Here is a 16,825-nt window from a genome sequence, read left to right as displayed (position 1 = left end):
AGCCGAGGTTCAAATCCCTAGCGGTACTCTCAGACTAAAGTCGTATCCGTCAGGTGGGAGTTGGCCTTCAACCGCTCCATAAGTTCTTCCGCGGGCTTGGAGTGCCATCTGCACTCGTTCTCTATGGTCCGCTGAAGCTGTAATGGCCAGCTGCTGCCAACAGCATTAGAGTAGTTTACTTTTAGCCACGCATAACCACATTGTGGAATCACCTTCCAGCAAAGGTTTTCCGAACCGATACGATATTGAAGCCTTCAAGAAAAGAGCTTATTCCCTTTTAAAAGGCCGACAACGTAATTGCAATTCCCCTGGTGTTGCGGGTGCTCATGGGTGCCGCCCAATAATCACTTACAATCAGGTGAGCCGCATGATCGTTTGTCCTCTGTGTTATAAAAAAAAAGTCCGAAAAGAAAACAGTTAGTGTCCCACTTTGATAAAAATAAATGGTCATATCATTTATGCCACTAAATTTAGAATCGCTTCTAATTCTTTTGATTACTCCATTCAATGATTTCGCGAGTTTTGCACGGAACCAAGCGCTGGTTTGGTAGGGTTGTTCTTTTTTCAAAATATTAAAATTCTTGAAATTCAGTTTATTTTGAAAGCGCAAGCTTCTTTTTTAATAATTTTTTTTATTTTTTATATTAAAATTTTTCCACAGACATTTTCTCATCTTTTTTCTTTATTATAATATTTATTTAATTTATTTTGAAAGCTTTTCAGTGCTTCGTTAGTAGATGAATGAACGAGAATGCTTACTAATATCACAGATAACATAATATTACATACTAATATTATAATGTATAAATGCGAACGTAAGTCTGTCTGTCGCACTTTAACGCCAAAATTACTAAACCGATTTGAATGAAATGTGTACCAAACACAGATCAGTCTAGACACTGAGAAAGGAGATACTAATTTTTATTACGAAAAAAGGGTTGTAAGGGGTTGAAAGGGAAATCAAATATTGTATGGAGGTATCGTCATTTTCAAAACTAGAAGCTTGAAACTTATTTCTTAGGCTGTTGATTGAGTTTCAATAACGATGAAACTTTTTTATTTGACTTTTATTGTTAGACTACTACACATTTCATTATTTGGTCAAGGTCACTCTTTTAAGTGGACGAAGTCGCGGATATAACTACATAGTATATACTGTAAGTGTGTGAAATTTAATACTCTTCCATTTGCGCAATTTTCGTAAAAAGGGGTACAAAGTTTTTCCTTCACGTATTAATATAATGATTAACATATAGCTTTTACAATAAAATTTCAGAGTCTGTTATAAATCTACCAGAAAAAAGATTTAAATGTCAAATAAAACATTTCCTTTGCAAAAAGCTTAGTATAAAATTGAAGAATTCGTTAACGATAATAATGTTTTTAATAGAAAAACTTTAAATCCATAGCACTGACAATATTATCTGATTACACTAATAATGAGTGCGTAGCGATTTCTATGTTGATTATCACATGCCTCTTACTCTGTTTTCAAAAGAGCAACACACAAGTTTCTTGCTCATTCTTCTTGTGATGAATCTGCATTCCGAATGAGTGGTAGAATCAAAATATGACTATTGAAAAGTGCTTGTAATGAGTTTATTTGAATAAAGATTATTTCTATTAATTTAATATGTAAGAAATATGACCTGTTTATTAATCCAATAAAAAAAAATACTATTCATTGACACTTAAAAAACAAAGCCAACCTATGTATAACTAGTTTATCAGCAAACTTAATAATCCTGAAAAATGTAGGATATATATAGTTATTAAAAAAATGGATGTCATCAGCTAATCATCACTATCATATCATCACAGCATCAATTCATCACGCAGTACTGATTCGTCTCACAAAAATGGGTAAATTTTCGCATTTGTATATAGATTCTGAAACTGATGACACGTCTAGCTCTATTGAGAATACAAAGAAGAAGAAGAAACTTTCGTAAGTTATTTTTATTATAACTTTTGCCCGCGATTTCGTCCGCTTGGAATTTTCCTTATAACTAGCAGACCCGGCCACGCGTTGCTGTGGCTAATAATAGACAAATAATTTGCAATAATTTTGCATATTGCGACTATAAATTGAGATGTAAGCTATCATATCTTTCAAGTTGGATCAAATTGCATACAATGTGCAAATCAAATTTGCAATCGGTTTAGTTGTTTAGAAGTCCATCGCGAACGAACAATGTGACACTTAATTTTTATATATAAAGATGATAAGTACAATTTTTAAAATAAAAGTAACCTAAGGTTCTCTTTATAATTTTAGCTATCTGCGAATGAAAGTCCCGTTAAAACAGTTAGTGGTAATAGTTAGTGCAGAGATTAAAAAAATCATTTTTATTTTGAATCGAACTCGCGACCATCTGAAGTCAACCTATATGCTACACCGCTAGACCGTCAAGGCCGTCATATGTACTCGTATGTAGCTGACGGATATAACTTACCATTAAGCGGCCAGCTGTTTACCTGAATAGTAAACAGTTGACAGCTTAAGCTTTACATAAAATATCTTCTAGAATACTCAAGTGTAAAAGTGGTAACATAAAAAAGAAGAAGTGCAGGTTACATTCTAAATCGGAACCTGATGACTCTGACGGCCGCAGTCGCAGTAGAAGCAGTAATAGAGTTAGGTACAAACTTCCTGGTATATTGAAGAGTGGCAGGGAGAAGGATAGAGAATGTAAGTATTCATTCGCAATTTCATTACTATTTATCTCTTGTTGGTGGATCTCGTGCCCTTTTCCACGATCTTCAATCAATCTCTTTAGTTCTTGATACTACACGACTCCTTTTCTTTAATCTGCTTGATATAAGTATTTAATGGATTTATATTCTTTGCATATGTGACCACAAATATTAAGTGCGGAAACTTGAGTACAGGAATCTAAATCCATATTGCGACACGTGTATCGTCTCTGAACGAGGCATCATCAGGCATTGGGAGTTCGGATATAGCTTAGAGGCCTGTTGAGTATTCTTTGATCAAACTGCGACTGTTTGTGGTCTCACACGTGCTAATTGTAGCGGAAATAAACAAAGTAATATACATTCTACTTTGTTTATTTCCGCTACAATTAGCACGTGTGAGATGGGTAGATGATGAGATGAGTAGGTAGTGAAATGGACTTCCTTAAAATAACTAGGTAGGATATACACTAGGTTTAATAACGATGATTGTTAGGAGGTACCGCATTGACCTGTCATGGTACCATTTTTATGCTGATATGATGGAGCTTGGAAGCCTAGTGTTGACTGTTGGGCGATCAAACACAGTCAACACTAGGTTTCCAAGCTATTGCAGTTTTATTGGACAAACCACTTATTCCCAATTTTAAGGGGAAAGCGGCTTATTAGTAATGTGTACTAATAACCCCATTGCTAGCAACATATCATGTTAGGATGACCTCCACGCGATGATAAATTCCTGGTCAATTTGCTATGATGGGCTAACTTAACCTCATGTTCATCTTATTAACTGGTGCTCCGCCAGCGTAAGCCGTTAGCGCAAGCGGATGGACCATTCCATTGTCATCCAATAAAAAAACCCTTTTTTTGGACTACTCTAACGCTGTTGGCCGCACCTGGCCTTTACAGCTTCTCCGGATGATATGAGTGCAGATGGCACTCCAAACCCGCGGAATGACCTAGGAAGCGGCTGAAGGTCAACTCCCGCCTGACGGGTTCGACTTTATTCTGAAGGCCGTCGTAATTTCGATCCCCGTTTGAATTGGACGAGGGATCGATCGAAGGGGCATTAATAAGTATTTGCTCCCCCACAGGTCTATCTATTGTAAATATTGACTATTTGCAGCATCCGAAGATGACAACTGTGATTATATCAATCCATACTACTCTCGGGACAGGTGTCTAGTGGGACGAGTACCACTGCCCGCGGGGGCGAAGCCCGGCCGTGGAGGAGGCGTGGCTATTGTTGTCAAGAGGAACATTAGTGTGTGTATCTTGTTTTCTATTTTACAGGATATTTATAATGATTTGATATTTATAGTGTGAGTTTTCTAAATACCATCATCATCTGCTTCTTCCTTATCCCATTTATTTGTGGTCGACGTAATATGTTTTTCTCTTCCATTCATCCCTGTTCGCAGTCATCGCGTTATTTACTTCCTTTCATACCATATCATCTTTCACACAGTCCATCCATCTCTTTTTTGGCCTTCCTCTGCCCTTATAACCATCCACATTCATTTGTAACATCTTCTTTAAAATATTATCTTCATTCCTACGCATTACATGTCCATACTACGATAGACGATTACTCTTCAACCCCTCCGACACCGGCGCCACTTTCATACTTCCTCTGATGTATTCATTCTTTATCTTATCCATTCTTGTCACACCACACATCCAACTCAACATTCGTATTTCAGTGGCATGCAGTCGTCTTTCATCCGTCGTGTTTTCTAAATACCATTTCCATAAATATTCACGTATTAACACAATGATTTGTGTTAATACGTGAAGCAAAAACTTTGTACCCCTTTTCACGAATATTGCGCGGACTTAGGAGTATGAAATTTCGCACACTAATAGTTTACTAGCTGACGTCGCAAACGTTGTTTTGTCATATAAATTAAAATCGCTATTAAAAAATAGGGGTTGATGATGGAAAGTGAAAATTTAGGGTTGTATGTATATTTAATGCCACATAATAAAAAAATAAAAAAAATGTTAAGGATGGACAACGCGACAACCCACACTTAGGGGTAAAAAAATTGATAATAGCCGATTTTCAGACCTACTGAATATGCATATAAAATTTCATAAGAATCAGTCAAGCCAAGTCTTGGAGGAGTGTGGTAACAAACATTGTGACACGAGAATTTTATATATAAGAAATAGAAATAGAAATAGAAAGGTGGTCTGTATGTGTAATAATAGGGCAATAACTTTAATACTCATAAAACAAGCTATACTTAGCCTCTGATTTAATAGCTCAGTGTGGATTGCCCAGAGTTATTATTAAGTTAGTCGCAATTTTAGTAACTATACGCTCCCGTTACAGAGTATTTTTTCAATAATTCTAAGAATATTATAAACGCGATAGTTTCAATATGGATGTTCGTTACTCTTTCACGCAAAAACTACTGATCAGATTTTGATGATAGTTTACAATAATATAGATTATGCATCAGAATAACATATGGGCTTAAAAAATATTAATGAAATGTAACGTGGGTGAAGCCGCAGGCACAGTTAGTATTGTTATACATAAATACTCTGTTGATCCCCACCTCTTTTACTTGTCACGTGATTTCTGGATAGGCCCCTAAAGAAGTAGAAAAAGGCGTTGTAATGATAATTATAGGCAGTGATATCAATATATTCTCATTACTAAATTCCCACAGTTCTCGTCAAATAAAATGACGGTGATAATGTAAGTACATAATCTGGCCATCTTTCTACAAGAATATTCGATGCGACTACTTGAAAATCGGATAGGTACAGGCCCCTAGTTGACTATTGACTATCAGCAGCTCCATTGGATTACTAATAGTGCTAGAGTAGTCATTGAACTAACATTTTTTAATAATTTAAAATGACAAATAAGCTGATGATAAAGTTACTACTTTATCATATAAGTATAAAACACTACAGCCGATGAAATACATACACAGGAACTCAATATACCAATCATAGATGTTACGCAAAGTGGGAACCTGCTACTACTTATTACCTGCGTCCACCAAGGCTAGAAAACCACGAATAACGAAATAATGCATAACAATAATAATGAAGTTGGATAATTCACATAGCAACGATTAGACCCAAGCTAAGCAGAGCATGTGTAAGTATAAAACATTACAGCACATCGGCTGTAATGTTTTATACTTATATCATCATACACTGGAACTCAATATACCAATCATAGATGTTACGCAAAGTGGGAACCTGCTACTACTTCTTACCTGCGTCCACCAAGGCTAGAAAACCACGAATAATGAAATAATGCATAACAATAATAATGAAGTTGGATAATTCACACAGCAACGATTAGACCCAAGCTAAGCAGAGCATGTGTTATGGGTACTAGACAACTGATATAAATACTTACATGCATTTTTATATACAGGACACACACAGTCCGATACAATCATACTATAATTCAATTTCAAGAAATAAAATAACATTTTAAAGTTTGTGTACCTTTAGAAACTTGCTTTTTGATAACTGTGCACTGGAATTAGTGTTTTTAATAAATAATATATTAGGCTAGATTGCTAAAACTTATCTTTACAGTCAACGTGTTAAATATATATATTTTAATACATTACAATCTTCTTTGTAACATTAGTTTAGGAAAATAAAAAAATGTCTACTCTAAAGTTTTTCTTGTTCCACGTATTTTACACGCTATTGAAAGGTAGTTTAGAGCTCTCACAATATTTTCTCCTCTAAATCCCCCCTGTGGGGCAACACGTAAGACCCCTGACATACGGAGGGTAGCCAGTTCAACTCCCAGAAGTAATGGATGGGATAACTTACGTGTATTATGAAGCCGATATGTTTTATGTGTTGTGGGTACTAAACAATCGTTACAAGTACTTAATTAATATTATTTTCTTAGTTATTTTTATAATTATATACTTTTTGCCCCGCACAACCACATTGTGGAATCACCTTCCAGTAATGGTATTTCCGAAACGATACGATATTGAAACCTTTAAGAAAAGAGCTCATTCATTTTTAAAAGGCCGACAACTCACTTGCAATTTACCTGGTGAGCCGCATGCTCGTTTGTCCCCTGCGTTATAAAAAAAATATATATTTTTACTTACTGCTATTTGCATGTCACCCACTATTTCCTATAATAGTATCAATTATTGAAATCTCCAACAAAAATAGTTATTTAAACCTCTTTAGTAATTTATTTCAATATATATTTTAACAATAAACTAAAGAGTATATATGCATGTGTGTCAAATACATACATACTCCTCCGCAAATGGTTCCCCCCTGGAAATCATCGTGATAAATTCACGGTGAATTTACCACGATGGGCTAACTCACCTGACCTCATGCTCATCTTATCATCCTCCACTGGTGCTCCGCCAGCGTAAACCGTTAGCGCAGGAGGGTGCACCATTCCATTGTCTCAATAAGTACATTTTTTTATTGGGTTGTTTGGGCTATTGTCAGATGTTTGTAGCACTGCGACCTACATAGATCTATTTTGCTCGCCCTTTTTCAGAGTTCCCTACCTAGGACCCGTCAGGGACAAGAATTGAAGGATATTCTTATGAGCGATGGTTTTTATATCCTCGAGAAAGAGTGTAAACTTTCCAAAGGAGATATTTCGTTTGTGCATGAGTGGGCTACAACCACATGGATGTGTAGTGGCATAAGTACATACTCTATTCGTGCAATTTTCCTAAAAAGGGGGTTTTTTTTTGTGTATGATAATGGAATAGTGCACCTGCCTGCGCTAACGGTTTACGCTGGCGGGGCACCAGTGGAGGATGCCAAGATGAGCATGAGGTCAGGTCAGTTAGCCCATCGTGACAAATTCACCAAGAATTCATCACGATGGTTTCCAGGGGGAACCACGTGGAGGTCGACCTAACATGGTACATTGTTAACAATGGGAGTTACTAGTTCCCATTGCTAACAATCCCCTTCCCCCCCCTAAAAAGGGGGTATAAAGTTTTTGCTTTACCTATATATTAATATAATGATTATGATAAATTTTTATTTTGATCATAGAACTTGCAAGCTCAGCAAAGCACAAGTAGCACCAAGCGACACCATACCAAGCGGCTGAGACGAAAACGATCCTACTAATGAAAAAAAATGCAATGCAATTCCTTCGAATAAAGGTATCTAAATATATATAACTCAAAGGTGACTGACATAGTGATTTATCAACGCACAGCCCAAAGCACTGGATGGGTCGGGCTGAAATGTGGTATGCAGGTTGATGTTATGACGTAGGCATCCGCTACGAAAGGATTTTGATTAATTCTACCCCCAAGGGGATAAATAGATGATGAAAGTTTCCACTTTTGAAACTTAGAAACTTTGTCAATTTTAAACATATCGGGCTGAGACTTTGCATGCATAAAGCTACTATGACGTAGGCATCCCCTAAGAAAGGATTTTGATAAATTCCACCCCTATGGGGATAAATTAACGCGAGCGAAGCCGCAGACAAAATCTAGTTAAAACAATAAAAGTTTGATAGTTTGATCAAAAGTAATAATATTAATATGACAGCATCATATTGATTTTTAAACCCCCTCCGATCGATCCCCCGTCCAATTCAAACGGGGATCGAAATTACGACGGCTTAAGCCGAGGTTCGAACCCCTAGTGGTACCCTCAGACTAAAGTCATATACGTCAGGCAGGAGTTGGCCTTCAGCCGCTCCATAAGTCCTTCCGCGGGTTTGGAGTGCCATCTGCACTCGCCCCCTAACGTTCTGTGAAGCTGTAAAGGCCAGCTGCGGCCAACAGCATTAGAGTAGTACGAAATAAAAATGATTTTTAAAGAAAGCGTTTAAATTTCCTGCAGACTCGTCTATACAGTAGCTCGGTGTAACGAAGCGGATTGGAATATATTGAAGGCAAGGAAAATGGATGCATCTCAAAATTGAAAGTCAGAATTGTATTGTATAATATATAAAGTTTATATAATACAAATAATTATTATAACTGTTTTAAATTCGACTCGTTCATTATTTATACGTATAATTAGGAAAAATCACGGGGACTTAATAAAAAAAAACGTGGTAAACGTTTTTTAATACAATTGCCATAACAGGGTCTAGGGCGAACCGCGTGGAGGCAACCTGATATAGTACTTTAATAGCAAAGGGTTTATTAATCCACATTACTAACAATTCCTTTCACTCCAATCTTGTGTATATTATATATGTATATACTATAAAAAATATTTATTTCTTGCACTTTACAAACATTTGTATTCATGAATATAATTGTATCGGTCTGGGTGTTTTATATATATATATATATAACCAGCTACTCGCCCCGTTTTCGCACGGGTGTACATGTATTATATATATGAACTTTCCTCTAGAATCACTATGTATTAAAAAAACCGCTTCAAAATCAATTGCGTAGTTTTAAACATTTAATCATACATAGGGCCGGACAGACAGCGACAGCGACTTTGTTTTATACTATGTAGTGATAATGTATTTACAAAAAAAGCATGTATATATTTTTATATCAGTTGTCTAGTACATAACACAAGCTCAACTTAAATTGCGACTAGATGGCGCTGTGTGAATTTTCTTAAGTAAGTACAGCAACACAAAATGTAAGTAAATGTTCTAATTAAATTGTACATTAACCAAGTCCAGTTACTTCTTAAAAACATTTCCACAACTCAAAAGAAGACATACATAGTCAGCAATGGACGCCAACATTTTATGTAATTTGAGATTTTATACCCCCCCGGGAGTGAATGAAGCTATATACAAGAGCACAATGGTTTCAACTCTAAAACTGCTTTATTGGCTTTAGAGTATGTATTAGACCACTGCAACTGAGGAGTTGGTCACAAAGATGTTCCTATATTTTTATATTTATTTATTTTATTTATTTATTTCAGGTTACTAATAGCCTATATCACAAAATACCTTATACATGTAATAAATAATAATAACCCCTGGACAATTAACACAGCGCCATCTAGTTCCACAGTAAGCAGAGCTTGTGTTGTAGGTACTAGACAACTGATATAAATACTTAGATATTTTTTGTAATTACATCCAAAATATACATAGAAAATTCCCAGACCGATACAAACAAAAATACTCATGAATACAAATGTTTGCACTATGACCATAGGAAGTAAAGGACCGAAGCCGTCTAATTACATATAAATTAATAACTGGTCATGGCGCTGATGACGGAAAGCTGCCACGGTAGCACCGATACGCCCCTTTCTGCCAGAAGTGAAGGAAGATGAAGGAGCCTTCATGAAGATGGTCAGCATGTAGGTGGGGACCAGGCCATAAAAGCCTTGAAAACGCGTTGTGACTCGACTCCAGCTGCGTCACCCTTAATTCAAATTCAAAAATCATTTATTCATGTAGGATATTTTAGCCGCTTATGAACGTCAAAGTTTTTATATTATATTTTTTCTCTACCGTCCAGTTCAGTATGTAATTGAGAAGAACTGGCAAAAACTCAATTGAATTTCTTTTTTTTTAATTCATTTATTTACAAAGTATATTTGTATAGGTGTGTTCAAAATCTACCCTGTATCATCGTAAGCACAGATATTATATTATATTAGAGTCCGTTAGTTTTCTGTTCCCGCGCATTCCCTTCCCCTCCCTTAACTAGTAACAAACGGACCGTACAGCGGCCTTGACGCGCGCGCGCATTTATTGTGAATTAAAATAAATTAGAACTGTGTTAAACCTACTGTGAAACCTACTGTGAAACTGGAAAGCTAGCGAAGATACCTTCGAGACCCTGAAGCCCAAGAAATCCGCAGAACCATACAGGTACGAAACTGACGCTGAGAGTAAATTCCCTAACATTTTGGTAGCAGAGTAGTTTCCCAAACAAGGTGTGTCATATCGTGTGTATGTCTAACATTAAATGAAAATCCCATATATGAACAACAATTGCCATGCACGCTCGTCATTCAAGTAACGTTTAGTGAGTAATACGCTTTGCTCATTAAATATGATTTGACAGAATTCCAGTATATCCTTTGGTGTCTTATTGTAAATTTTTATACCCATTCCCATAAAAGACTCATTGATTTTTCTAAATGATACTTAGGAACAGCAAGTTTGTCTTTAAATTAATCTAGTATTAACAATATGAATATTATTGTTATTGGTTAAAGTTAAAGTTAGATATATAAATAAATAAAATTGACTCAGGTTTATAGTATTAGTGGTTTCACATCACGTCGACTCAGACATGGTACATTCAATCTTGTTACCAACGCCATAAAAACCTTTTTATTTTTGTTAACAACTGTAAAGAGCAGTCTTACCAGTATTTTCTAGAAGCAATTGCATTATATTTACTACACTGGGGATTCAGTGCGTCAAAATTTGGCTGTACGCTTTTCATGTCTTTGCTTCCATAAAAAGTAGTTTTATTTCGCAGTCAGTATATATTTTTTTAAATTTTTGTGTAATATGACACTAAATACTTACTTGATAACGACTTTCACTGAAGACAGTTAAAAGATACATACTTATAAGAATAAGTATGTATCTTTTAAACTACGCAACAGATTTTAATGCAGTTTTTAACAAATGGTCAGTTATTCAAGAGACAGGTTTATATGTAGAATACTTGTATAATATAGACTAAAAAAGTAGATGACTACACTAATAAAAGCTTACGTAATGTCAACAAACTAGTTTTACCTAAGTGCCGTTTGACGAAAGTTAGTAATTCGCTTTATGGAAATTGCGTAAGGGTTTACAACAAACTCCCAGAGTCTGTACTCAATTCGCCAGAAAAAAATTCAAATGTGTTATAAAATATTTACTTTGTAAAAAAGCTTACTATAAAATTGAAGAATTTATAAAAGATAATAATGTTTTTGTAGAAAATGTCTAACTTAAAATTCATAGCGCTCACAATGTTATCTGACAGAACAGAGATTAAATGCGTAGCGGTTTCTATGTTGATTGTCGCATGCCTAATCCTTATTGTTAATTAAATATAATTATATCAGTATTTATTTAAAAGAGCAACACACAAGTTTCTTGCTTATTCTTCTTGTGATGAGTCATTCCGAATAAGCGGTAAAATCAATAAACTTGATTATTAAAAAGTGCTTATATTATGTTTATTTGAATAAAGATTATTTCTATTTCTATTTCACACACCCGTACGAAGCCAGGGCGAGTAGCCAGTTTAATATAAATTAAGATAGTTTATATATGTAAAATTGAACCCTATTAGTAATACCTGGCTTACTGACGACCTGACGATATATTTATATACAGCGCTACCCACTATATTATCATAAATGTCAATATTTATAGTTCAATCTACAATATCTACTCGAGATGACGTAGAGGAGCAGAATTATATGACATTTTAAAAGGTCTCGGTAGCTCAGTGGTTTAGCACACCGCCTTACTTCCGACGGGATCGAGTTCGATTCCTCGTGTAGTACAGACATTTGTATTCATGATTGATTGTATCGGTTTGGGTATTTTATATGTATATTATGATTGTATTTCAAAAAAATATCTAAATATTTATATCAGTTGTTTAGTATGCTTAATAAGCTCTGCTTACCGTGGAACTAGATGGCGCCGTGTTAATTGTTCTGTACTAACTTTAAAAATGACGGTACACCTCTACCACCCGTTATCTCCTTTTAACCCTTTTTTTTATATACATTCAATCAAAAGCTAAAAATAAGTTTCAAGCATCTAGCTTTAAAAATGACGATTCTTCCATACAACCTTTCCCTTTTCAACCCCTCACAATTCTTTTTTCGCGTTAAAAAAATTTTTACGCATTAATGTCCTTTCTCAGGGTCTAGACCGATGTTTCCCAAACTTTTTGGCGTCATAGATCCCTTGCCATATTTTTCGGTTTTGGGTAGACCACCCCATTCTTCCCTGGTATTGGTTTTTTGTAAATTTCTAACTGTAGTAAAGTTTAGTGTTAAAAACATAAAGTAAAAACAACAAGATGACCGCTGTCGTAGACCACTTACGTTTGTCATAAACCCCTGGGGGTCGATATAGACCACTTGGGAACCACTGGTCTAGACTATCTGTGTACCAAATTTCACTTAAATAATTTTGGCGAATTCAGTAGTTTAGGCGTGAAAGCTAGACAAACAGAGTTACTTTTGTATTTGTAATATTGGTAAGGACAGCTTTATAGATGCTGTGGTATCGAGATAAATGATTTTTGCATAACACCCACCGCTTCCTAACGATACGGGAACGTTCAGAGTCCTAAGTGAAACATTTTATTAAAGAAAAACACGAGGATGTATGAAACACCGCATCTGATAGCTGCCGGGCGTGGAACCAGGGCTGCCAACACCACAATCAATCCTCGTACAAATATTAGATTTATTTCTTACTAGCTGAAGACGCGACTTCATCCGCGTGGAATTTAACTTTATTTATCTAAAATAAAGTTAGCCCAAGTTACTCCTTATTATATCAGTTATCTGCCAATAAAAGTCGCATTAAAACCAGTCCAGCCATTTAAGAGATTAGCCGGAACCATCAGACAGACAGAAATTGTAAAAAATGTTATTTTGGTGTATGTATTCATATGCATGTAGTAAAAAACGGTTATTTCAATATTACAAACAGTCACTCCAATTTTATTTATATGTATAGTTGTGTTATATATATAGATTAGAGGAAAAAAAATATATTTCTTTATTTATTTATAATCCTTTATTGCACCAACATTAAAAGTAGATATATAGAAAAATATAACAATATATTAAAGAAAGAGAAGTACAGAAGGAGGTCTTATCGCTAACGCAATCGTAGGCGGCACATAAGTGAAAATAAGTTAATAAGAATTAAAAAAAAAAACATTAAATAAAAATACTTACATAAATAAATTACAATTAAGTGTACACATGTATACCGGAATATATGTATTAAAAGGTTTATTAATTAAGTATAATTAAAAGAGGTTATATAGATAATAAAAAATGTAATAAAATAGTTGAGGTAACATCTATACGAATTTTTGACCGATTTTTAATTTCTTTATACGAGACTTAGTATTTGAATGTTGGCAACCCTGCGGGGTACATATCGCGAGGCCGTTGTTTACAATATAACGCAATTACGTTAGCGAACTGTGAATTAATACAATTACATTCTACCTAGACAATGTTACGATGAATTATGTAGTTAAAGTAGTAGTAGATTAATTTATTCGCGTGTTATTAGCCCGAGGCACAATTTGAACAAAGTTCAGGAGAGTAATATTGAATAAAAATCAAGAGAGATGCGTTGTAGACGTTTATAACAACAGAGCGCAGTGATAGAAGTGATATAAAACAAGTTATATAGAAGGAATACTCATATTTGAAATATGGATAAACAAATATACAAAACTGTGCAACACGCAAGTTTCTTGCTCGTTCTTCTTGTGATGAGACAGCGGTAGATTAAAAAAATGTAATGACTATTCAAAAGTGCTTCAATGTAAGTTTATTTGAATAAATGATTTTATATTCTATTCTTTCTCCTTGTAGGTCAGGTATAAGGAAGCAGTCAATTGCGCAGGAATATTTAGTACTAATAATTGTAGTGCACATACTCGTTCACACACACTCTCGTTCCCTCTCCAATCGATCCCCCATTCGATTCAAACGGGAATCGAAATTACGACAGTCACGTGTTTCGAACCCCTGGCGGTGACCTTAGACCACCGCCAGACCTTAGTCGTATCCGTCAGACTGTTGGTCGCAGCTGGCCTTTAGAGCTTCACCGGACGATAGGGGGCGAGTGCAGATGGCACTCCAAACCCGCGGAAGGACTTATAGAGCGGCTGAAGGCCTACTCCCGGCTACGGATACGACTTTAGTCTGAGGCCACCGCTAGGGGCTTGACCTCGGCTCAGGCCGTCGTAATTTCGATCCCCGTTTGAATAGGACGGGGGATCGATCAAAGGGGCAATCCGGGGCGCCGGTGAAACAACTTAGTACTCCGAAATGGTAGGCATGACGACTAGGTGAATTGATCACATGCTGTTCATGTATACAGGTGGCCCAGGCGGTTACCTCTTACCATCAGATGGGCCGTAAGCGTCTTCACTAATTTAGTTACTTGAAAAAAGACGATATCTTTTTATAAACTAGTTGGACCCTGCAGTTCTATATTGTCCCCGTCCGCGCTCTCACCTTGTTTTCGCTCCGCACTTCTTCTGAGTTTTTCTTTAAAACCAAGGAGGAATGTAGCAATTATTTATTAAAGATCGGTGTGAGTTGCGGTCGTTTTTGTTGAGAGACGCTGCGTGTTAGCGTCTCGGCTCCTGAGAAATTGCATTTACCAATACACCTCTTACGTCGAGTAGATAACGTATATTTTATGGAATATTTGCATATAATGAATTAGAGTTCGCTCCACAGTTTTTAGAATAGAAAAGAATATAATTAAATGTAGACTCATCACAAGAAGAATGAGCAAGAAACTTGTGTGTTGCTCTTTTAATGCTCTTTTAAATAATCTCCCCGAGATTAAAAATCACGAAATTCGTGTGACGATTCGTGTCTGATTTATGGATAGTCACTTTCAGATGTGAAACTCACAACTCATGAACCATGAACCCATTTATAAGTTTACGTCGAAATATCGATCCCATGATTACTATATGTGGTATAGATCTAAAAATCTCTAATTTATGGATGGTCACTATTTATATGTACACTAGCTGTCCCGGCAAACGTTGTTTTGCCTTAAAATAAAAAAAAAAATTAAGGTGGACTACCCCTAATATTTAGGTGGATGAAAAATAGTTGTCGGCCGATTCTCAGACCTAGTCAATATGCTCACAAAATTTCATGAGAATTGGTCAAGCCGTTTCGGAGGAGTATGGGAACGAAAACTGTGACACGAGAATTTTATATATAAGATTTTAGAACTGCCATGAACCCATTTCTGAGTTTACACGTGATAATGGCGGTTGAAACATTGTCGAAATATCGAAATATCGATCCAATGTTTTTTACTTATTATACATATATATAATGACCGCGTTAAATTTAAAACAGTATATAAAAACTAATTTGAGTCAAATGCGTGATGTATGCAACGGCTGCTAGTATTTTCATGACCTGCGGCGCATTATGAAACTGTGATGACAGCCGACCGACATAATTTCCCGCGGGATGCTGCGTTACTACGGAACTGAGGGCCTTTAAAAACGGAGCAATCTTGAAAAATGAGAATAAGTTTTTACTTAGCCGCCTATATACCTATACAAGCGGCAACAGCGGGTACACCTAGTATAGGTAACCCGCGGTTTCACTCGTGTGAAATTTATAGCCTATATGTTATTCTGATGTATAAGGTATATTACTGTAAAGTTTCATTAAAATCTGATTAATGGATTTTGCGTTTTCACTATATTTCATTATATTTGAGCCTAAATAAATTAGTGCTGGTTGGTAGTTTGTATTCACACGTTTCGACTTGTAAAATGTGAACTTACAAGGATTGTTTAAAAGAGCAACACACAAGTTTCTTGCTTATTCTTCTTGTGATGAGACAGCTTTCCGAATAAGCGGTAGATTTAAAAAAATGTTGACTATTCAAAAGTACTTAAATTAAGATTATTTGAATAAATGATTTTCTATTCTATTCTATTCTATTCACGCATGGATGGATGTCTATCACCAACCCCTATTTTTTAATAGCGATTTTAATTTATATGGCAAAACAACGTTCGCCAGGACAGCTAGTTTATTATATAAAAGTTTCTTAAGGGTCGGCAACGCGTACGACCCCTGGTGTTTCAGGCGGCCATAGGCTACGGTAACCGTTTACGATCAGATGGGCCGTATGCTTGTTTGCCACCATCGTAGTAACTTACTAATATTATAAACGAGAAAGTTTGTGAGTATGGATGGATGTTTGTTACTCTTTCACGCAAAAATTACGAACGCTTATATTTTATATTGTTCAAAATCTACCCTATACCATCGTAAGCACAGATTATTATATTAGAGTCCGTTAGTTTTCTGATCCCGCGCCTTTGCCTCCCCTCCCTTACCTAGTAACAAACGGACCGTACAGCGCCTTGACGCGCGCGCGCATTGTGTTGTGAATTAAAATAAATTAGAACTGTGTTAA

The 16,825-nt window shown here is 35.8% G+C and overlaps 1 protein-coding gene across 1 annotated transcript; it reads left to right on the top strand.

Annotated features, from left to right (window-relative positions):
* Positions 1–1,820: 1,820 nt before the first annotated feature.
* On the top strand, positions 1,821–8,657 carry LOC131849852 (uncharacterized). The gene is made up of 5 exons (XM_059199981.1): positions 1,821–1,948; positions 2,529–2,692; positions 3,824–3,963; positions 7,735–7,847; positions 8,542–8,657. The coding sequence occupies exons 1-4, from the start codon at positions 1,860–1,862 to the stop codon at positions 7,810–7,812; spliced, it is 471 nt and encodes a 156-aa protein (XP_059055964.1). The 5' UTR covers positions 1,821–1,859; the 3' UTR covers positions 7,813–7,847; positions 8,542–8,657.
* The last annotated feature ends 8,168 nt before the right edge of the window (positions 8,658–16,825 follow it).

This window comes from Achroia grisella, unplaced genomic scaffold (assembly GCF_030625045.1).
Source record: "Achroia grisella isolate CSIRO2021 unplaced genomic scaffold, CSIRO_AGI_Agris_v1 utg660, whole genome shotgun sequence".
NCBI lineage: Eukaryota > Metazoa > Arthropoda > Insecta > Lepidoptera > Pyralidae > Achroia > Achroia grisella.
This window is presented reverse-complemented; position numbering and strand designations above follow the sequence as displayed.

Excerpts from the sequence above, each read along its gene's own strand:
- LOC131849852 (XM_059199981.1), top strand. The coding sequence starts at position 1,860 with ATGGGTAAATTTTCGCATTTGTATATAGATTCTGAAACTGATGACACG. Across the intron at positions 1,949-2,528 it reads AAGAAGAAGAAGAAACTTTC|AATACTCAAGTGTAAAAGTG; the intron begins GTAAGTTATTTT and ends AATATCTTCTAG. Across the intron at positions 3,964-7,734 it reads TTGTCAAGAGGAACATTAGT|AACTTGCAAGCTCAGCAAAG; the intron begins GTGTGTATCTTG and ends TTTTGATCATAG.